The following is a 24162-nucleotide window of genomic DNA, read 5'->3' on the forward strand; positions in this document are numbered from 1 at the left end:
ACGTCCAAAGTCTCAAACTTGAGCACGACATCGAACTCGAATTTGCAAGGCGTGCAGAAGTCCGTGTATGGCGTCCAATGCATGTCGAGTGTGCGTTTAGCTCGCGCTTCGTCCAGCACGTACGAGACGAACTCTTCAAACATCGGGTATCGCGCCGTTGGTACTGGCTGTGTTGTGCTTTGCTGGAAATAAGACAATTTACTTTAAAAAACAAAGGAATCTTAGCCCAGTTTAAATTGCAATAAAATCGTGCATTAGGTATATTGCGGTGTTCGATTGGGCACTGCCAACTTGTTCGCTTAACGGCCGGGCAATGTAATGCAACTTGCACGATGTTTCTTGCAGGTCTAAATCATATAATGTCTTAGAAAAACCAATCTTATTAGCCCTGAAAAAGCTTCCCAATCAATAAAAACCGGCCAAGAGCGTGTCGAACACGCCCGAAATAGGGTTTTGTAGCCATTACGAAAAAAATAAGTAATATTTTTCTAAGGATTTCGTATTTTGAACGGAATATTCCAAGTTTAAATAAATAAATAATAAATATCATGGGACACTTGACACCAATTGACCTAGTCCCAAACTAAGCAAAGCTTGTACTATGGATACTAGGCAACGGATAAAAATACTTTTATAGATAAATACATACTTAAATACATATTAAACATCCAAGACCCGAGAACAAACATTCGTGTTATTCACACAAATATCTGCCCCGGCCGGGATTCGAACCCAGGACCTCAAGCTTCATAGTCAGGTTCTCTAACCACTTAGCCATCCGGTCGTCAAAAGTTTAGGTATATTTTATACCTTAGGCTGCTATTTACTCTTAAACTACTAATAATTCTCAAGCAAACTTAACCGTTATAGTTTTCCTTGTAAGTTTGATATAGGTACTTACTACCATCCTGAATTTTTTAAAATTTTTCCTTTAGATTTTAGAGGAAGGGGGGGGGGGGGGGAACGCTCTATTTTAATGAAAATTTGCATTTTAAACTTGAATATTTCGCAAACACATCGCTGAATCAAAAAACCGTTTTAGCAACCCCTAATGGTTTTAAAATACCTATTCAACGATAGCCCATTTTACGTCTATGGGAGGCAACCTAAAAAAATTTTTTTTTTTTAATTTTTCAATGTACCATTTTTTCGGCATAGTTTTCATATATACCCGTGCAAAATTACAGCTTTCTAGCATTGATAGTCCTTGGGCAAAGCCGCGGACGGACAGACAGACAGACAGACATAGCGAAACTATAAGGATTCCGTTTTGGCCATTTTGGCTCCGGAACCCTAAAAACCAGGTAACCGAAACTTTCTGATCATTAAATTTGTTCCAATCCCAACTAAGTTCCTGTAGTTTGAAACTACAACTTCCAAAACTCGGACCAACATTTAGCTATTGAAACCGCTATCCTAAAACAAAACTCCAACTAGGTATTTCAGAAGTTTTTGTTTGCGTACCATGTACTTACGTAAAACATGGTCGTCCCTCATCTAATATGAATTTATGAATTGCCTCCATGATTATTTCACGTCAGGGGATTATACAGGTTGGGCTCAACACTTCACCCTCCACACCCCCTTTCCGTTATGTTACTCACAGTTGCCTAACGACGGAACAATACCAAATATTGTGATGTTTGTCATCAATTATTCGGAGAAGCCTTGGATTTGGGTCGTATTATCTTGTCATACAAAGCGAGCCATGTATGATGTATGTTTACAAACATCGAAAAGACACGACCATAAACGTAATACGGAACGAGGTGACAGGCATTTGGTGATTATACGCCGTTATAAAAGGGATTTGCAACGTAGGAATTTATAACCGAGCAATTTAATCTGACGTAAGTCGCTAGGCGATTCAATTACTTTCCAACCCACTTCTAGTCAAATTTTTCTTCCAAAACGTTGAAGTACGGAGTTCAACGTACACTTCTCAACAAGAGCGTCGCTGTCAGATCGCCAGCTGATAGTCAAGGTAGAGGCAATACGTTCATTTATAATTTTTTTTTTAGCAAAATAACTTCATAAATACATTTTTTTATTTCTTTAGATTATAATCTAAGCACCATCGCCTCTATCGCCTCTCAAGCAGAGGTCGTGGGTTCAAACCCCGGCTCGCACCTCTGAGTTTTTCGAAATTATGTGTGGAATTACATTTGAAATTTACCACGAGCTTTGCGGTAAAGGAAAACACCGCGAGGAACCTGCGAAGCGATTCAATGGTGCGTGTGAAGTTCCCAATCCGCACTGGGCCCGCGTGGGAATTATAGCCCAAGCCATCTTGTTCTGAGAGGAGGCCTGTGCCCAGCAGTGGGACGTATATAGGCTGGGATGGAATCTAACAAGAACCCGAACAAAGTAATCCGGAGTTACAAGCTAATACAAGCTAATAAGAACAAAAACAAAAATAAAATATGATAGTGATTTTACCTAACTATATAGGTTAGTCGGGTAACAGTTTCAATTGTAAATGCAGACAAAAGTTACTTATAATAATATCTAGGTTGCCGCTTTTTACCCCCTCTTGGCGACGACGCCCTTAATTCTATGCAACTTTTCACTCAAATTCAATAAACAATAACCAAGAATTGTGTGGAAGATGAAGAAACAAGTAGGTAACAAGATCTTGTGCAAGAACTGTCCGGACCACTCCACCATCTTATTTACAAATCCTGCCGCCAAGCAACAGAACACGCGCTGTTATGTTCCGGCGTGAAGAGTAAGACAGCCGGTGAAATTACAGCCCCCTAGGCTGGCAACGCTCCTCTGGTATTGCGGGTGTTCAGGTGTTGTGGTGCTTACTTATCTACCATCAGGCAACCCACATGATTGTTTGCTACCCCCAGTACCAAATTAAAACAATTTGACGCTCTGAAGCATTCCATACCTAGATGCCCCTATCTACTAATAAATTAGTCTTGGTATTTAAACAGCCTTGCTTTTTATGTGCCAGCAAAGAATTTGTTAATGCTGCTTATGATGCTCCCCGTGACATGATGCTCTAACTAAGTCAAGGCTGGCCAAATTTTCTAGGTGGGTAATTTTTTTCAAGTCTGAAGCGACGAAGCGTCAATACTTTCAGAGGTAAGTAACAATAATTGCAAAAACTAGTCGTGCTTATCCAACCAGTTGGCGGGAAAATTCAAATACCTCGGTGGGTTCATTTGTGGCCCGTGGGCCTGGGTTTGGCCAACCTTGCCCTAAGTAGTCTAGAACATAACTGGTCACCCTCTGTCATAAAAAAAAATAAAAGCAGACTTTTATGGTAATTCTAAGTATAGCTGTAGCCAAATTCTTCTTTCCTTAATTTAACTAAAAACGGGTTTGGGTTCGATTCAAGTTGAAAAAAAAAGACAGTAATAGAGCGTCGCGAAACAATCGACTAAGTGTTCCCGAACAAAATGAAACCGCGCGATACCGTAATGTAATTGAATTCGAAACTCACCTTTCTGTACTTTCTAATGATCCTGTACCCCATTTTGTCGTGAAATGACTTAGGCCACGCGTGGACGATTTTGTCATTGTACGCTGATGCTAGCCGCTCCAGCGGGTGTCTGACTATGAGGAACGATATAGAATCCACTTGGGCTTTCTTGATCATTTCGGCGGACGGCCTGGCGTATTTTTTTCTAGCAAGCCCCAGTGGCACCTCCTTGGTCTTGTCTAAGAAAGCGGCTGTATAATTCGCCATGAGATTGAAATTGTACATCCAAGAGGTGGACGCTGCTTTGAAAATGTTGCACCTGAAAAGAAGAATACAGTTAAACATGTAATAGAATAACACAAGATTGTGGAGGTCCGTATTAATGAAATACAATCTTTACCATAAGTGTACGACCGCTACCTACTGAACGATCTTTTGTAATACTTAGTCAACTGACTGTCATTTTGTAATACAATATCAACTTAAACATATTTTCTAAGGGTTGACATTGTACTACAGAATTAATCAGGGCGAACGCGCTATAATTTACTTGTCTCTGTTTATAGTCACTTGCATTATAATATCTGCCACATAGCGGAGCGTGCAAATATATCTAACACGTCTTACCGGCTCAAAAAGTAGAGTCGAATCAGATTTTTAAGTACTTACGCTTCGTTGTGCCAGATATTGATGCTGGTAACTGTACCAGCTACCGGCGTTTCTACATTTAATTTTTAATATGTAAATTTAGTAAGTATGTAAAGGTTCTGTAGACAACAAAAAGGTGTTGCATCCGAATACATACTATGAGTTCGTTCTCAGCTAAATGGAAATATATACGAGTAGCAGACGTAGCTTTCGTGCACTGGTAGATAGGTAAAAAAATTGTAGTTTCCGTAACAATACAACTGGGTGCTCAATTATAGTGGAGGTGACACGGGTTCCCACTTTACTGACATTTCCGTTTTAATAATACGTTGAAACTCATTTGCTAAGTGATAAGTACAACCTATAGTTGAGCGGCCTTTAATATCCGTCGCAACTAGAGTGACTTGACATAAGTTTTAGAATAATGCCGTCATCAGTCTTTCAAACTTTACTGGTTACAGTTCTTAATCCAAAGGGTCTAAACGGTGCTCTATTTTTCTCGCTCATCCGTCTGTCCGTCTGCCTGTCCCTCTGTCAGTTGCCTGTAGTTTTTAAGTTTTTGCCTACAAAAGTTTACTCTACTCTATGTACAGAATCATTCGCATCATCTACCCGGAAATTATGATTGGACATATAGTTCTCACCAAATAACATGATACTGTCGGTTGATGAGATACTCCCAAGCGTACGCCTTATGGCTGGACCCGTCCAGGCCCAATCTGGAGCACTCGCTTCTGAGGAACTTGCGACGGGCGTCCATCCTCGCGTTGACCTCCATGAACTTGTCGCGGGTGAGGAGTCCGTCATCGTTTGTTCCGTTCTCATACATGTACTGTAACAAAGGGTTAGTTAGTATGTGCTTATAACGAAGACCAGGACTACTGCTGGGAGTTATCTGTTCATTGCGTGATCGGTCTATTTATGACTTTTTCACGTAGCAAATTTTTTTTTATACATATGTAAGTTAAAACAATTTCAAAGAAATGTAGTCTAAATTGTTATCTTGGATTATTTTGTTTCCGTAAAAATCACGATTTTAATCACAAAAGGCGGAACTATTATTATAGGATAGAATTTTTTTTTCTTGCAAAAGTCAATGCAACTCCAGGACCACACGTGTAAGACAGCTATGTTCGTGCGACACATGTATAATGCAAAAGACAATCCACCTTATTGAAAATCTTTATCACCAATATACTTATATAGTCCGTTAGTTATAAGTTAAGTAGTATCAAAATATATTGGACAATTATGTTTTATTTTATTTTTTATTAAGAGTTCCGAGTAACGTCACCCTATGTAGGCACAGTCAGGTGAAAAATATTATGTATCAATTCGAACCATTCAAAAATATGTTACCACGGCTTTTTTACGTCGGAATAAGACTCTGTGGTACATATTTTTGAAGGGTTAGAGAAGTCTATATTATTGCACTCGATGTTGATGCGCTTTATCTTTGTCATATTTTGGTCGATTGACTATAGAAAATATTTCAAATATTTTTGATTACTGACGGAGACGCGGACTAAACAATAGACACATCAAACATCTTGGGATACTCATTATCCTTAGACCAATTTGAAATTTTTACACAGTAATTATGCCTTTATTGAAATGATCAAAACTGTCAAGTAATAAAAAATATCCCTGGGCATTTTTGATGAGTGTATTATCCAAAACACATAATAGTATGACAGTGAATATATACCACCACCAAATTGCAATCCCATTCCATAATCCAACCAAACTATTCCATATCGTGCGTATGCGCTAGTTATTCTATAAGTACCTATATATAATTTCATCGCACCGGTGTTTGTTTAATGGCGCTATTAGCACATTTCCACTAATTAATCACTACCGCTCGAACCACAGAACGAATTAGAGGAATAGAAATGACCGCGAGCTAAAATCGCAACCACGTATGACTGGAAAGCTATACTTAAGCATATTTTATTATCCCCGCTCAAAAAAAGTTGATTGCATAAATTCTACCTAATTGCTTAACTTTATGACTTAAATTAATATTTTGATAAATATATATGAAGCATTGTTCTTAAATAGATTATTATTAATTTGCAATTAGATTAATGTTTTGATTGCCAAATTGTGGCAAAGCATAAAGGGCCAGCTCATAAAGCCCGTAGTGTAAATCCATTAGTAAATTCCGACCAAACCGGAAGCTTAAAGCAAACAAACACATTTTATCGGCAATTCATTTAGTACTTAAAATCCTAAATATGTGACCTTGACCATGCTTCATAATTGAACAACTTCAAATAAAATTCTGTTAAAAAAACATTTTTAATACAAGCTTTCTTCGCTGACTGCACTTTTGTTGACTGTACTTGCATTGTCATTTAAACTGCATATTCGTACCAAATTTCAAGTCAGTTCTATTAACCATTGAGGATGTCACTACCAGATTATTGTATTGTCACCAAATTTACATAAATATGTCAAATTTCAAGTCTATCGGACCGCTGAATGAAGTGAGTCAAATTTAGGTTCCAAGATTTGATTTACTGAATCAGGCGTTACTTTGCGGAGGTCCATATCAATGAACTAAAATAATTTTTTTGCTCACCCGCGACCTTATGATAGCTAAGTTTATGGAAGATATGTTGCTCTGAAGATGAGCTCTGGTTGAGTTCGAAACGCGTCAGTGTTTTGTGGTGGTGGTGGGTTTGTGTGATTTTTGTGTGTTCTTGCAGTGTGGAAGTGGAGGAACCGCATGAACACGCATATCTTGCATAAACTTAGCCTCCACTTCCACACTGTAAGAACACACACAAATCACACAAACCCACCACCACCACAATACATTGACGCGTTTCGAACTCAACCAGAGCTCATCTTTAGAGCAACATAACCATACACCATACTATCAGATGTTGGCCTAATAAAAAACAACAAATGTTTTAATGTGTCACTGTTACTCCCTAAGTACCCAACTATATTTTTTTTATTCAACTGGATGGCAAACGAGCAAGTGGGTCTCCTGATGGTAAGAGATCAAACAAAACTACCCACAACATATTAATAAATTTTATTCGTCATAATTATAAAGCTACCTTGAATTTTTATTCATTTACTGCAAAGGCGTGTTTTATTAATCCTAACTGTTATATAATATGAATCCTTGGTCTGAAATAAATTTATTATTATTATTGCTGAAAATAGATCCAAGCCGTAGCAAGGGAGATGATACAAAATTTACCGGTTGTTTAATAATAAACCCCATACCTACTGTTGTACCTAATTATTTCCATGCATTCCAAAACATCGAGACGAAACCCTACACCACACACGCATATCTTGCTTAAACTTAGCTATCATAAGGTCGCGGGTGAGCAAAGAAATTATTTTAGTTCAGGATTTATTATTGCATCAAAATTATTTATTTATTAATCAATAAAATTTACAGCATTACAGTAAAAAAAACAATGCACTGTAAAATTCAATTAAACATACAAAATAACACAAAAAAGACGTACAAAATAAAAGTAGTTAGGGATTTTTAAAAGTCGTCTTCATCGCTACCTTATTTAAAACGAAGGGCAAAGCGACGAGATACGAATTAGGTAGAAAAGTATAGTTTTTTTATTTAATGCATTATCTATTTTATTATTCTTAACTTTCATTAAAGTATCATATCGTTTCAATTACTAGATAGCAAAGTTAAGAGCACCTAACTTTATAAAATTGCCCATTTTTATAACTCTTGAAAGTAAAGCGAGTAAGCTCTCGGAGGGACGATCGGACGTTGTTAGTGTTGTGTGTCGGTGTGATAAGGTGACTAATAAAAGTGACCAAGTGCGGGTAGTTTGTGATACGAGTGCCGGTACCTACTATTAGTGATCAAGTGCGGGTAGTTCGAAGAACTCGCGCTGCTAGGCAGACTTGACACCCCACACTTTAGTCTACTCGTGACCAAGGCAACTGTAACGTTGCCGAAACGTCGAGGTAAATATTACTGGTGTAAAAATAGCGTGATAAGTCCCGTATATGGTATTTTGACTATGAGTGAGAATCACGAAAGTTTAAAACGTTATATCTACCCATAACCAAGAGAATTTTAAATTTATTGCTCAATAAAGGCACTCTCTTCTTAAGTATAAAATATATTCCTAGCGTCGCATCATTTCACTTTCAAGTAAGTACTAAATAAGTACTAAAACAACATAGTGTAGGTTCAGCTCTCAACTTTCCCTCCACTTTCTCTCGAGAACCTGACTTGAGTGCGATCCCATTTCCCAAGATGTTCCGACAAATGCACTCGTCTCCGCACTGGAACCAATCTCAATAAAAACAAAACTTCCCGGCATTTCAATCTTGTCTCCCGCTCGAATAGAAGCTGGAGTATCTACGGACGAAGATGTTTAATCAAATCAGAGCGATCGACTGTATTGTTATTATTATTTATCGGAATTGTACTTATGTAGGGTAAATTGAGTTAACGACCCCAAATATTGTTATTATAATGTTAGCGTAAGCGTAATACAGAGCTAACAATAAGACGAATATAAATTTCATCGTGTATCGCGATTTTTATCTTTTTGTCACTGCCAATGACCACGCATTTCTTTGTTTTTTCATAGGTTTTTAGTGAACTCAGCCAGCAACTAAGTAATACTTTTGAATCATCATCACTGCTTCACAGCACCTGGCTGCTTAAAAAAAACCGGCCAAGTGCGAGTCGGACCGACGCACACCGAGGGTTCCGTACAAATTATTAAAAATATTTTTATTATATGATGTCTTTTATCTGTGCTATAAGACGTTGCTTCGTACCAAATTTCAAGATTCTGAGTTCACGGGAAGTACCCTGTAGGTTTTGATTCCCTTGCGAGTTTCGAAAATTTGCAGCATAAACGGCTGTATCTTTTGATTGCGTTGGCTTAGAAGTTTGATTTTTTCATAGCTCCAAGGGACAGTAGACCTGAGTATTTGATATGAATTTCAGCTTGATAACTCCACGAGTTCCTGAGAAAAAGGGTCTTGACAGACAGACAGACAGACAGATGGACAAAAAGTGATCCTATAAGGGTTCTGTTTTTTCCTTTTGAGGTACGGAACTCTAAAAAAGGACGAGTTAAAAAAAATACTAAGTGCGGGTTGTTCGAGATACGAGTGCCGGTAATTTTTGTGATCAAGTGCGGGTAGTTCAAAGGACTCGCGCTGCTAGGCAAACTTGACGGACACCCAGAGATGCCAATTTAGCATCTTTTATGCTAGATTTAGCATACTGTTATATATATTGTTTAGCATTTTTATTTGTTGTTTAGCATAAAGCATATTTTTAGCATATAAAATAGTTATTTAATAAAAGTCAACCCATGAAACAAACTACCATTTTACTATCTTGCGTACGACATTTCATGAGACATAAGGTGGCAACACTGGTTGCCAACATAATGACAAAGCATTTTTAGCATAATTTTGGCAAAATTTTAACAGCGCTTAGCAAGTTTTATGTTAGACTTATTGGCAACACTGCTGACACGGTTGAAACGCCGAGGTAAATATTACTCGTGTGTTTTAGCGTGATAAGTCTCGTTTGTGGTATTTTGACTATGAGTGAAGATAACAAAAGTTTAAAACGTTATGTTAATGTAACTAATCAATAAAATATTAATTGGAAGCCCTACAGTCCAAATAGATATTTAACAAAAGCATTGCTTTTTTATCTCTGAAAACGGTTTGAATATTTTTATAACACAAAACTAAACACATGACACTGCAAAGCGTTGCTTCAAAATGGTGGCTGATAAAATTTGCTCTATCGATACAACAGTGAGTGATCTAGGAACGCCATTTGTGATTTATTTCATAAAGCAATGATTTGTCTACGCTCCAGCAGATGGCTCGTTTTACAAAAACCGTTAGATTGAGAGATAAGAAAAGAAAATCAATTAGTTACTTTAGCCTCATAGTTGCTTTTGCCCCGGGTGACCTTACTTTACTCACTCACGACCGTAACGACAGCTACATCTATACAACAAATGTGTATTCATGCAGCTCCCCCGCCTCCACGCTGTAAGAACACACACACATCACATCACACAATCTCAAATACCACCACCACACTATGAACAACCAGGGTTCATCATCAGAGCAACACTTCAAGTCGCACACATCAGCGTAAAGTTGTTTCATACAAAAAAATCATTCCTGTTACACGTCATAACATTTTCGTAATTCGATTAATCTTTATGCTTAGTTAGATGTTATAGCAAGGTAGATATGATTCGAATAATTTACCCGACTCTTCTTCATTATTAACTTTTAATGACAGAATTTCGCTTTACGACATAATTACTCCCTGGCTATACGTTCGAATTACTCGATGGCAATTACCGTAAAGATAACTTTCATCGGTAATCCATCAGACAGTCCATAAACTTCATAATTTTTACGACTTAGCAATTAGGTCCATTGTATACAGGTACGCACGGAAGTAAGAGTAAAAAAACCCATTGATTAGGTATACCATGTTATTTAAAAAGTTTTGAAATGATAAATTCAAAGGCATCGTTCCTATTGTTTATCTTTATGATTTTATCACAATAAATGTAGCTATGCGTCATATTTTTTGTACAAAAGTGGCTTTTGTCTATGTCTAACCTTATAAGCGTTTTTGACAGCGTTTTATGAAGTTTTTTTCCCTATTACCCGCTTTTAGCAAACATTACCTATATCTAAGTACAGAGAGCGGAATTTTCGTGGCACTTTTGACTTGTCATAGTGACATCTCAATTTTCGACTTCCAATATACATCTTCTGAAATCCCCTAAATATAAGAAATATTTTTTTACAATTTAATGTTGAAATGCTTTTGTAATTTTAATAGCGAGTGTTCCATTAATGTCTCTATAAATAAATAGATGTTTTTTTTTATATTTTCCGGTTTGAAACTACTTCTTTTACAGTCAAAACATAACATCATCAATATCATAGACATCATTTAGGTAGATTCGATTAGTGAGAAGTCACTATGACAGATCAAAAATGAAACGAAAATTCCGCTCTCTGCCTATCTATTAAAGAAGCAAAAAACAGTACCAGCGCTAAATTTACACTTAAATAAAAGTTGTTTAATTGTCCTACCGTTAGGGTTGGCCTGGGAAGATAATGATAATGACGTTTTGATTTTTGTTGTAAAAACAATCGGATATTTACCTAAACTATTTCTGTCCCTAAAATCACGTCAAACCGTTGCTTCGTAAAAGTGCAAATACGCGAAACCAAAACCAAATAATTTAACTAAGTTTCAATGGAAAAAAAATATGTTTGTTAATTTTCGAGTACTTCACGAGTTAAGGAGTGGCAATACCGCTGCTTAAAAAACGGTAACGGTACGGAATCGCAGTGACGCATCGTATGCACGCCGTTTTTTTGCATGCTTTCTACACTGCTGCTTAAAATATGCAAACGGTGCGGAATCGCAGTGACGTGCCGTAAACTTCAGGACTTTTTGCATGCTCTCTACTAAAATTCGTGACGTTTTCGGCACGTCACTGGCGATTCCGCACCATCTGCGCATTTTAAGCAGCTGTGTGGAGGGCATGCGATAAAAACGGTGCGTATATGCGATGCGTCACTGCGATTCCCTACCGTCACAGTTTTTTAAGCAGCGGTGTGGCCACTCCTTAAATGTAGCTATCAATACGAAAAAAACGGAGTCGAGCAGGTAGATATTCAAGATAAAAATAAATCTGTATAAGTAAATAATTAGTGTTTTTTGAACTTATTGCGCGTCAAGTTTGTAGAGCAGCACTGAACATGGATTGTACCTTATTGTTTTATTCTATTTACCCTCCATTTTACAGGGTAGGGTGGTGGGTGGTTGCTGTAAATAGCAAACAATATTATTTATCTGAGTAATGTAGCGACTTAGCGACGGGTGAGCCCGGATGGAGAATAATAAATTATAAATTTTCCGGCGTAAACGAGACGATTCGCGATTTTTACTTGGCATGGTTCTATAAACAACTATGTATTCAATTGATTTATTCGATTTAACGGATATTAAATTGTATATTTAAACGGATTTACAAATTTTATACACAATTACGTTTATAACCGCACAGGCCGTGCGACTGTTATCTTGACTAATATACAGGCGATTTTACTAAATCGCGTACCAGGTTCCTTTTCATAATCAATTCTACTGTAATTTCTTTGGCAGATATATGGAATGACAGCATGATATATGCAGCGAAAAGGAACCCGTATGATCAAATCCGAGATTTCAAATTTCGTATATCGTATATAATTTGATAGTTTGAAAAAAAAACAAACGGAATGGTTGTTAACGAAATTTGTTTTTTTTAAGCGTCTATTGTTGGAGGTCCCAGTGTAGCTCCGAATGCTCTCCCTAAACCCGGCCTGGTACAGGCTTGTAGTTTGAATACATTTGATTGCGCTTTAAAGCTGCGGTTCGCATTTTACAACTACAATCAGAATTTGCATGCGCTTTGCGGTCGCTCGAGAATGTCAGTTTACGGCGCAATAAAAACAAATAGGTGCTTCGAACGCATCTTCAGCGAAGTATGCCTAATATTCTGAAAGTGCGATAAAAGTTCTGGTATTATCTTAGTATTTGAACATAAATCAGGACGATTTACGAAATCACATCATTCGTAAATATCACACGAAAATGACGAAAAATTATACAGAACTAGCCATTACATCTGGAATTCGAATTAAAAAAATCGTAATTGATACCGATTCGGTATCGATTCTGTTCGATTAGTATTCGTATTCATTATTGTATTTCAAAAATCTGTCCAAAAAAGCAACATCAATTTTACCCTTGCAATCAGTCAATTCAAACTACAACTAATCAGAGTAGGGTTAGAAAAGGTCTTTTTTTCCCCTTTATAATTTAACAGAGATGGCATCACTGATAACCGTCACTTAAAGTTAGTGGACAAGTGGTGAAACAGGCTCTTAACCTATTGAATGTGCCCTTAAAGGTGACTGAAATGAAAAAAAAGACGTTGTAGTAACATTAAAAATATTTGCCCGCTAATTTAATCGTTGTCCTCAATTCATACCTAAGCGTTCGATCGTTCGGAATCGTTGATATTCGCGTCGTGATCTGACCATCGCGAAGCATGCGCACGAGTGGTCACTAAGCAAAGCTAACAAACTAGGTTCTAACTTTTTAACCGTGTTTAGAGCTTAACATTTACTTCACCGTTAGGTACACTAAACTACTGAGTTAAGAAAAGATTCAAACGCGATTAAGCTCCAATAAACGACTTCCGAATTATACTAATGGAGTTATTTATTTATCTGCATAACCTGCATTTTATTAAACTGTTTCAATGCGTTCTTGTTGAAGTGAGCTATATGTATTACACACTAGCTTTTGCTCACGACTTCATCTGTTAAGAATTCGTTTATCAATATCCTGAGGGATCCATACGATTTACCGGGATAAAATCCATACCAAATAAAATCTAAATCAGTTCAGCAGTTTAAGTGCAAAAATTCCGCAGCCGCAGAACAGCAGTGGTTCACAATAAAAATCCCGTTTAATTTGTTCCTGAATTCAGTGCGACAAAGTGAAACGTAAATTCTCATTTCACAGAGACTGCGGCAGTAAAATAAGAATGAACTGTGCAATAGCGTATTGCAGAAAACCCGAGGGGCCAAGAATACATGCGAGAATGCCTAAGTGATATACAAGAGGCGGGAAAGCTGAATAGGTACAGGAAGTATGTCTTCCAACGTGCTGCAACGCACAGGCATTTATCGTCGATGATACTGCGATGCCGCGATATTTAACATTTTGGTTGTTGCATCAGCCCAGTTGTCTACAGCCCTAAACTTGATAAACGTTTGCATGTCACAAAACAATAGTGCGAATAGACAGACGTGTCAATCAACTTGAAAGTTCGACTTTAGCGACATATTCATTTAAAAGGAACTTGTTTAAAAATTAATATATTTGGCTGATGGTAATGTGGTCTACCACCCTAAAGATGATAATCGTTTTCATGTCATAAAACAATAATGCCAATAGACGTGTCTGACAACTTGACGTCTTTGTGTTAATTTATCAAGGTTATTTTCACAAGAATGGTAGAGGTATGAAATTGAAATTAATAAAAAAGAAGTTTTTAAGATTACGCCATGAAAAGTGTCAGTCACCTGCATTAATATCTGCCATAGCGGAGTGTGCAAAAATATCTGACACGTCCTAATGGCCCTAGAAATAGAGTCGTAGGTATCAGATATTTATGCACGTCTTGCTGTGTCACATATATGACTATTTCTCAAAAAGTTGTCCATTTTCTGTAGTCCACTTATAAAAAATATATATTTCCTGACGCTATTACAACACAAAAAATAAGTAATATTGTGTTTAAATATACACAAAACCTTGTGGTAAAGGTGATAAAAAGTCAGATAATCGTTGTTGTTGGATCCAATAGAAAGTTTCGATGTAGTTACAAAATTAAGATTTTTTCCTCACAAAATGTTTATGTTTTATGATCTCGTACTTAGTGTTAATAATTTCTTGACAAATTGATTTCTTGTCAATTTCATGACGGGACAACTTTTTGAGAAATACTCGCCAATCTCTCTTTCTGACTCTACTAGTACAAAAGAGACATACGACAAAGCCAGGCTATCTTTGTAGTGCATCCACAGCGCATTGCGGCAGATTGCCTTGTGCTATTAAACCTCCACCCCCCTTTCCTCGCCCAGTCTAAATTAAGGTCGAAAATCGTCACGGGCTGTACTTTACAAGCTTTTTAGGGTTTTATCTAGAGTTTTATACCTAAAGATTCTAACGACTGTTACTAAGGCTCCAGCCATTCTATCCTCCAGGGGGGTTAAATTCGAAAATTGAAGTTCGTAGAGTACCGTCCCTCTCACTTTCGTATGAAATAATATTAATGTGTGCAGGCAAATTAGGCAGGTTCAAATTTTGTACTTCGTAGTCAGCCAGGTCTGCTTATAACGCATAAAATTGTACGCAGGTTCATACATAACTGTTAAGTTTCTCATACACCGGTGGTAGACAGGTGGTAGTATTTTGACATTCAAAAATGCTTGAAATAGACTAAATTGAATTGAATAAAAATATTTTGACTTCGACTTTGATTACCCAGACATACAACTTTACTAGTTTAAAAAATAATTTTATGTTTACTTAAACTTGAATCGTTTAGGTAATTAACTAAATGTAAACCAACTTCAGCTGCCAGATTTGGTACAGTCGCCATCAGATATTTCGGAGCGGCCAAGGTAGTCAAAAATATCGGCACATGCACTTTATTATTAAGGTATTAGAGTTCATGTATCGATATTTTTGATCACCTAGCCCGCTCCGAAATATCTGATGGCGACTGTACATTCAAGGATTTTAAACATTTTACTCATCTATCATTTTAATACAAACTAGACTAGTGTATTTCAATACAGAAATGTAAATGTTTAGTTTAATGGGGGGATTTCAATATTTAAGACACCAATTGACGTTGTTTTGTTACATTTAGTTAAATACCTATCCAAAACAAGTATGGGCACTTGAGCAGTTCTAAGTTATTATCATTTGCGTAAATGTGGCAGACAGGAAAATACAGATAACTTTAATTTGTCATTTGAAAGTGATAAAGCCCAAAAATACTACCTAAGTTATTTATTGTCAACACTTCGTAATAAGTTACATGGAATCGGTCGTTTCTGTATTTTAGAATTTAAACCATTTAAAGTGGAAATAGGTCTCAATGACTCTGCATACAAGTGGACAAAACGTACCCGGCCTGCATCGTTTTTGCCGCTTTTCTCCACACTTTGTAGAGAAAATTACAATTTGAAGATCAAAGCTTATTTCTACATCAAAACATTAAAATAACACTGACATCAAACTATTTATTAATAAGTAGCAGGCAAGTAAGATAAAAAACGCCACAATTATACCATATTTCATTACAAACATAAATAATTAACTTATAATGCAGACGCAGCGGCTATAATTGCCATTCCGTTCTGAATTGCGCTTTGAGTGTGTAATTTGGATGTGTTGCTTTTTTTTCATGTCATTCGTCAAGTTTGTAATTACGTAGGTAAATAATTGTTACAATTTAGCCTTCAACAATGACTGTGAAGTTATATTATCAAGTGAAGTTATGTCATCTAAAGATAATTTAATTAAGATACCATCAAACTCAAATTACAATACTAACTTATTTTTTACTAACCTACCTTAAAATAGACCAAACATCCAGTTGTTTTCTAATTTATTCAGTAAATATTTGGTTAAAATTAGTGTTTTTAATCGTAAAAATAATTTGTAATGGTCGCTTGATTTTTATATTGTTCTCTCAATTCTCAGCGAACAGATTATAGCGTGATTAGTATAGTCGAACCCACGCCACTCCATTTTATGTAAGCGGAACCTTAGGCCTATGATGTGAAAGACCAATAGCTGTAAACAACATTAGTGTCACCTTTGCACATTGCTACAATTTGCACCTGCCATCTTCATGCGGTTTTTATTCGAGATTGAGGTTTTAGCGTGTTTAAAGTTAATAACTCCGACAAATTGAGAGCTCAAACGTTTGCTCTATAAAGATAACAGTAAAAACGTACCCACTCCTGGCACCGTTCTGTATGCGGTAACCGCTGAAATTAAATTTTACGAGGCCAGAAAAAAAATGCAAAAATTGGAATAAAGTCGTAATCCAGCGATTCTTTATTGTTTCGCATTCCCCTGCATTTTGTGAATTAGGTACCATCAGCCAAATAAGTGGTCTATCAATTTTTAAACAAATTCCTATCAAATGAATGTGTCGCTAAGGTCGAACTTTCAAGTTGACAGACACGTCTATTGGCATTATTGTTTTATGACATGCAAACGATTATCAACTTTAGGGTGGTAGACCACATATTTAGCTGATGGTACCTACCTTGCATTGTTTTAAAGAAAAAAAAATGTATTTCGAAACTATCTTTCAGGATCAGAATTATAAAAAAAAATAGGGGCCGGAAGGCCGTATGAGTGTCATTGATAAAACGAAAATACCAATAAATATAATAGTTTTCATTCAATTAAATACCTACATATTTAGATAAAAATGCAAACGTATTTTTGATTTAATTTTACCGATGAAATTCCAGTAGGTCTTATTTTCTTTTGATTAGTAATATATACCTACCTAATACTAGATTCGGTTATCGCGCGCTGTGCCTTGGGGAACTGTGCATTTTGCCGGAATAAAAAGTAGCCTATGTCACTCTCGGGCCCATAAAGTATCTCTATACCAAAAATCACTTCGATCCGTCGCTTCGTTTCGACATGAAAGACGGACAAACATACAAACACACACACTTTCGCGTTTATAATATAAGTATTAATTTAAAACATATTGTAAGCATAAGAAATATTATTTAGGTACTAAATAATAAAACAAATGTTTTTATAAATATCCCTCTCTGAAATATATTAATTCTAAATTAGAAAAATCCTAAAATCATTTGAACTTAATCCAAAATGTATCTATCATGCATGACTATTATAGCTCGATTCAAACAAACACGTCTATTTTTAGTTCAGAATATAGGACAGAATTACTACGTAATAACAAACCATTACGATAAATCAACACGTAGGTTAGAAACACATTAAAATGATGTTAAATTCCCGTAGTTAGAATTCATTTAGGTGCCTATTTTAGTCACAGGTGACCTTTCGAACCGGTTGGTCCAACTTCACGCGGTTTCAAAATGATAGTTAGGGATTTATGTGATAGCGACAAATATGCATCCATTTACACTTTAATAGTATTTATGTAATTATAGTCTAAGATTACGGCTGTGTTTCCACCAGAGATGTGCAAGGATGTGTCCAGATTTTATTGTGGACAGACTTTAATTGTATAGTTAAGTTACCCTATTTCACATGATAAGTTTGGTAGAATAAAGGACTTAGATTTGACAATTATCAATGTAATCTTTTTTAATGTTTCCATCCAGTAAATACTAAGACGTTGATAAAAAAAACATGCAGTGTCTAAAAGACGGTTCAATTAAGTAAGTAGGGTAACCACGGGATAATGTGAATTTAAAATGAATAAATAATTTATTTACTATTACAAAAGCATTTACAGATTTTTGCATATTCTTAAGTATAATTGTTTGATCTAGAATCTAGATTCTAGAGGTACGGATTAAGAAATAATATTCATGTTCGTCACTTAGGAATCATCCTGTATATTTCTATTATTGAGGCTGCATTTCAACCAGAGATGTACGAGGATGTGCTGCGAGGATTGTGTTTTTATTAACCAATAGAAACATTTCATTTACCTGTCCTCGCACAGCACCGCTCTGATGGAAACAGCTGAGCGGGGCAAGGCGAGGTAAATGACGCGTTCCTATTAGTTAATGAAAAATACATTCCTCGCAATAGATCCTCGGACATCTCTGGTTGAAATGCAGCCTCAATAATAGAATATACAGAATGATTCCTAAGTGACGAACATGAATATTTTTTCTTGATCCGTTCCGTACCTCTAGAATCTATATTCTAGGTCAAACGATTGTACCTAAGAATATGCAAAAATCTGTAATGCTTTTGTAATAGTAAATAAACTATTAATTCATTTTAAATTCACATTTTATCGTGGTTACCCTACTTACTTACTTGAACCGTCTTAGACACTGCATGTTTTTTTTATCAACGTCTTAGTATTAACTGGATGGAAACGTTAAAAAAGATTACATTGATAATTGTCAAATCTAAGTCCTTTATTCTACCAAACTTATCATGTAGTAAAATAGGGTAACTATACAATTAAAGTCTGAGAAGACACTGTACAAAATAATTTAGGCACTGTCTTATATATAAAGCTAAAATTCTCAGACGCTCTAACATTTTATTATGATTGTATGTTCATTATGTAGTTTCATAATCACTAATTACTTTAAAAAAAGTGCGGCTTGAAAATTAGCACTCATTACAAAGAAACACCAGATTATGCATGACCAGATTTTACGTCGACAGACTTTAGTCATTTATTAAAGTTTAATTGTTTGTTTTATGAGCTAAATACTGAATTACCCTAGAAATGCTGTGTTAGAATCATCATCATCATCCCAGCCTATAAAAGTCCCACTGCAGGGCACAGGCCTCCCCACAGAATGGGCTTGGGCAGTAGTTTCCACGCGGGCCCAGTGCGGATTGGGAACTTCACACACACCATTGAATTGTTTCGCAGGTTTGTGCAGGTTTCCTCACGATGTTTTCCTTCACCGTAAAGCTCGTGGTAAATTTCAAATGTATTTCCACACATGAATTTCGAAAAACTCAAAGGTGCGAGCCGGGGTTTGAACCCACGATCCTCTGCTTGAGAGGCAATTGTGTTAGAATTAGAAACTATAATTTTTGTTTGCCACTAAGGAGTCACCTGTGTATATGTCTTAATTTTTACTTTGACGACGGTTTGTATTTTACTGGAAATTTAACTCGGAAGAAGAAAAACAGAACTTAGCGTTCCAGCAATTTTTGACATGACAAAGTGAAGATATTTTTTATAACACATTGTTCTATTTCAGATCTATCTTTTATTAATGACTTGCGTGTTTTTCTTTGGTGAGCTCTGTTTTGTTTTCATTACGATAATGACGTTTATTAATCAACCTGTCATAAAATCAAATATTTAGGCAAAAAAGCGCCGTGATCGATAGGCAAACGAAAGACAGCTGTTAAAACCCCTTTTTATCTTTGCATATTAATCGTCTCCGGTTATTTTTCAAAGAGATCTATAGATTAATAAAAAAGTAGTAAAAATCAAAATATGGATTCTAATAAAGAAAAAAATGACCATATTTTTATGTAAAATTTCTGCTCGCCCGTTTTGTGACTAGCCAAATATACTGCAAATAGGTAAACCCAATTCTAAATCAAACATTTTTGCTGAATTAAACCTATTCATTCGTACATTGTCATCCAAACTATAGACCAGATTTCAGGTCACTTCAACTCAAAAACTGTCAATCAGACTCCTTTATGGGGATCAAAATTCATTTACAAGATTTAAAACAAACAAACAATAAATATGTAGATATATTATACGAGTTGTAGTTAAACAAAATCTTGCAGAAAATTGTTTCATTAAGTAATCTAAATCTTTGTAATATCACACGAAATAGAATTCTGTTATTCCGTTGATCAAAAAGGTTACATGTAATGAAGAATGGCGTGCCGAATAGCAGTTATACTTAGTAGATACTCGATCCGTATACTTTATGGGTGTCGAATCGGGTTCGTGTCGAATGGAGATGGCACTCAACGAAACAGTTCGCCCAGAAAGCTGGTAAACTCAATAAAAATAACTGGCCAAGTGCCTATAAGGTTCCGTATATGCGGCAATTAGACAATGTTAAGTTTATTCGTTAATTTGTAAAGCCAGCTAGGCTGGGATAGTTTTTCTTTTAAATTTCATACATCATCATGATTTAAGTATTTTCAAGCCAGCGGTTTACTTTGTGGAGGGGAGAGACACGTGCTTCTTACAATAAATGCCACTTTGAAGCCTTATATTACAATACAATACAAATATTCTTTATTGCACACCATAAAGCAGTACAAAAAACTTATAATATAAACACAAATGCAAATGGATCTATAAATCGAAAAATAGTCTTGGCGAACTTGTACATTTTTGAAATACCTTTTTAAGGATACCTTATGTCATGGAAATAGAAAATAATCTCCACCTTACGTGTTACCACATTTTTTGAAATTTAATTTAATTAACATTTATACCCATGTAAACTTACAGAATGGATGGATACTGGACGGATATGGCGGAACTAAAAGAGTTCCTTTGTGCCTACTACGGAACCCTCAAAAGGAAGTACTTTTATTACAATCAAATAACAAATCGATTAGCTAACAGGAAAGTAAAAGACTTGATAAGATAGTGTATGAAATAAAATCCGTAGGAGGTTCGGTTTTATAAAACCGAATATATATATCTTCCTCGGGTATACGTGTAGGAGCAAGGTAGATATGGTATGGGATTGTATCGTCGATATAACATGTACTACGCACTAGAATCCGGATACTCATTCTGTTCTTCCATATGTATGATGATTCAATGTAAAACAAAACTGCAAAACAACTGGTAAATGTTTTAAATGCTGATAAACAGCCTTTCCGACTAACATATTAGGTACTATATGATACCAAACCACTTAAGCATGTCATTTACTCTTGTCATCGACTTATTATTAATGGATGGTAAAACAGCCCTTTAAGTCATAAACTTTGTTCTTTATAATTTGATTCGATAAAATGTTTTAATATTAAGATTAGAGTCTAAACGGAGGATTTTTTTGTTAAGTATTGAAATAAACAGATTTTTTTTTGTTCTACTGCACTATACTGTAGTACGTTATACTACGTTAAACGAAACTCGTAACCGCCATGATTTTTCAGGTGCTTACAACGTTTTGGTCGCGATTACACTATACTCTAACTAAGCGGTCTTACGCTTTAGTATTAGAACATGTTATGTATGTTCTTTTGTGTCACGTGGAAGTTTAGCACTTTCCGCTTTTCCGGAAATATACCTCAAAGCCTAAGTTAAACTGAAACAGAGTAGCTTTTACTTAAAGTTTTTTTAAATCGGAACCGTACCTACTTCATGAGATCACGCAATACCCACAATTTGAACTTATCAATAATAATAAACTCTATAGATATAATGATGATAAAATATTTAAACAAGGCCTCGACAAGGAGACAAATACAAAAGCTGTTATGTCCAATGAAAGCCCACAAAATTGACACATTTTTCACACAGCAGCGTGTTACCTACCAAAATAACACTGACACAGAAAAATGGCAACGATTTTGTACACAGCATACACTAAACGTATATTTTGCAGCCCGTGACGCAGCTCAACAAAGCCCGGGGGAAATGAACGCTACCATAACGCCAGCTAATGTCAAGGTTTGAGGACTACCATCTTTTATATTTTTGGGCAACCTTTGCCGATCCGCGTCGGTCGAGGATTGCCACCAGTCATTGGGCGTGCCCGATATTATATTCAATAACGTGACGTGCCGTGTCACGCAAAGGGTACATTGTTTATGTTTGTCACGCACGGAACATCCTGTGTATCGCTGCGAAACGTTGCAAGTTCCTATCGAGCTTTACAATCGCCGTAAGTTACAATTACGCATACCTACTTCAAAAAGTAAAATTAATTGTACGAATAACTGCCGAAATACTGTTAAAATAGTCTTGTATAATATAATAATATTTAACCCACAATGAGGCTATGATACACACAGTTGCCCCATCAGTGCATTTTTTTTAAAGTTCGCTTTTTTATAACACACACGTTCCGGAAATTTATTAACACTTTTAGGATACGGCCCTTATACATATGTATGTACCATCAGCCAAATAACTGGTCTATCAATTTTTAAACAAGTTCCTATCAAATGAATATGTCGCTAAAGTCGAACTTTCAAGTTGACAGACACACGTCTATTCTGTTGAGATTATTGTTTTATGACATGCAAACGATTATCAACTTTCGGGTGGTAGATCACATATTTGTTTGATGGGACAAAAACGACTCTTTTAAATGAGTAGCTTCTAGAAAACTGTAAAATTTGAAAGTGTTCTATCAGACAAGCTACTTGGCAGAGAAGAATGCATAAGCAAGGCAAGCAAGTGTAATCAAATCGGTCTTCTTATTTCCAAGGTTTGTTTGAACAGTGTAATAATAAATAATTGTAAATTAGAAAGTATTTTACTAATTAGCAACTTGAAATTATTTACACAACAATATTGCCAATTGAAACAATCGTTGATGTACAAACTTATTTTAAGAGCGCTAATTGTATTGTGAAACTGTAAATAAAGCTACCCTTTCTGTGTAATTTTAACGCCGTTGTTTTATAATTACTCTAGCTTTTGCCTGCGTGGATGGAATTCGGTTATCGCGCACTGTTCCCTCGGGAACTGTGCATTTTTCCAGGATAAAAAGTTGCCTATCTCTATGCTAAAAATCACGTTGATCCATCGATCCGTTTCGTCGTGAAAGACGGACAAACATTCAAACACACAAACACATACACTTTCGCTATTATAATTTTCAAGTTCATAGATACGATTACGGTACTTTTTGTTGTCATAATATATATATATATATATATATATATATATATATATATATATTAGTATGGATGAAACAAAAGTACCGTAATCGTATCTATGAACTTGAGAATTAAAATTTTCACTGCTTTAAGCAGCACTTTCAGCATTGCATTTGCAGCATTGGAATGAGCGTCATTTACACATCCTCAGTTGTTTCCACTAGAGATATATGTGCTGTGCGAGTATGTTTAAATGGAGCATTTCTATTGGTTAATGAAAAACACATTCCTCACAACACACTCTCGCTTATTATTGGTGTAAACGCTGCTTTAAAGGATTTGATGTTGTTATCTCACAATTCAATAACTCTACACGTTCCTGTGAGGCTACTACGAAATTCGAAAATCGAAATTCCTATCGTACCGTCCCTCTCACTCTCGTATTAAATAACATACCTAAGCGTCAGCGAGAACGGTACGATGCGAACTTCGATTTTCGAATTTCGTAGTAGCCCTCCTGAGAAAAAGGGTCTTAATATACTGTACACATAAACGGCGAATGAAGTGATAAGTCATATCATAAGCGTATCTCTTTTTATCTGCCCAGTATAAAAATTTGTACGATCCGTTTTTTTTTAATTTAAGTCATTTAAAAATACACACACAATACGTCGTTAACAACGCTAATCTAAACGTTAGTTTTAAATAATCCACACGGCCGCCTGGGGTCATAACTGGAGCAATGACCTTAAGTTTTTCCACCTCATAGGACGATCGATACTAATACTAGGTTGCATATTATAGTAGTCGTGACATCGATATTGTTAGATGGGGCAATCAACTTTTTTACCGACACTAATCTGTCCGCAACATTTTTCAAACAATTGCAGATTTTTGTAAGTAAACATGTTTTTTCTGTAATTTAGTAGATGGTGTACAT

The 24162-nt window shown here is 35.9% G+C and overlaps 2 protein-coding genes across 5 annotated transcripts in view; one reads left to right on the top strand and one right to left on the bottom strand.

Annotated features, from left to right (window-relative positions):
- The window catches only part of LOC141435103 (ADAMTS-like protein 4), a 441311-nt gene extending 424305 nt beyond the window's left edge, over window positions 1–17006 (top strand). The window contains exon 18 of the transcript XR_012452115.1: window positions 16836–17006. The gene's annotated coding sequence lies outside the window, so the exon portion shown is untranslated. The remainder of the gene's footprint in view (window positions 1–16835) is intronic.
- Window positions 1–24162, bottom strand: part of LOC141435107 (carbohydrate sulfotransferase 11) — a 113042-nt gene that overhangs the window by 11007 nt on the left and 77873 nt on the right. For all 4 annotated transcript variants that reach the window (XM_074097671.1, XM_074097674.1, XM_074097673.1 and 1 more), the window contains 3 exons: window positions 4726–4913; window positions 3455–3752; window positions 3–182 (listed from right to left, as the gene is read on the bottom strand). In XM_074097671.1, the coding sequence (XP_073953772.1) occupies window positions 3–182; window positions 3455–3752; window positions 4726–4913 (666 nt within the window). The remainder of the gene's footprint in view (window positions 1–2; window positions 183–3454; window positions 3753–4725; window positions 4914–24162) is intronic.

This window comes from Choristoneura fumiferana, chromosome 14 (assembly GCF_025370935.1).
Source record: "Choristoneura fumiferana chromosome 14, NRCan_CFum_1, whole genome shotgun sequence".
Taxonomy (NCBI): Eukaryota; Metazoa; Arthropoda; class Insecta; order Lepidoptera; family Tortricidae; genus Choristoneura; species Choristoneura fumiferana.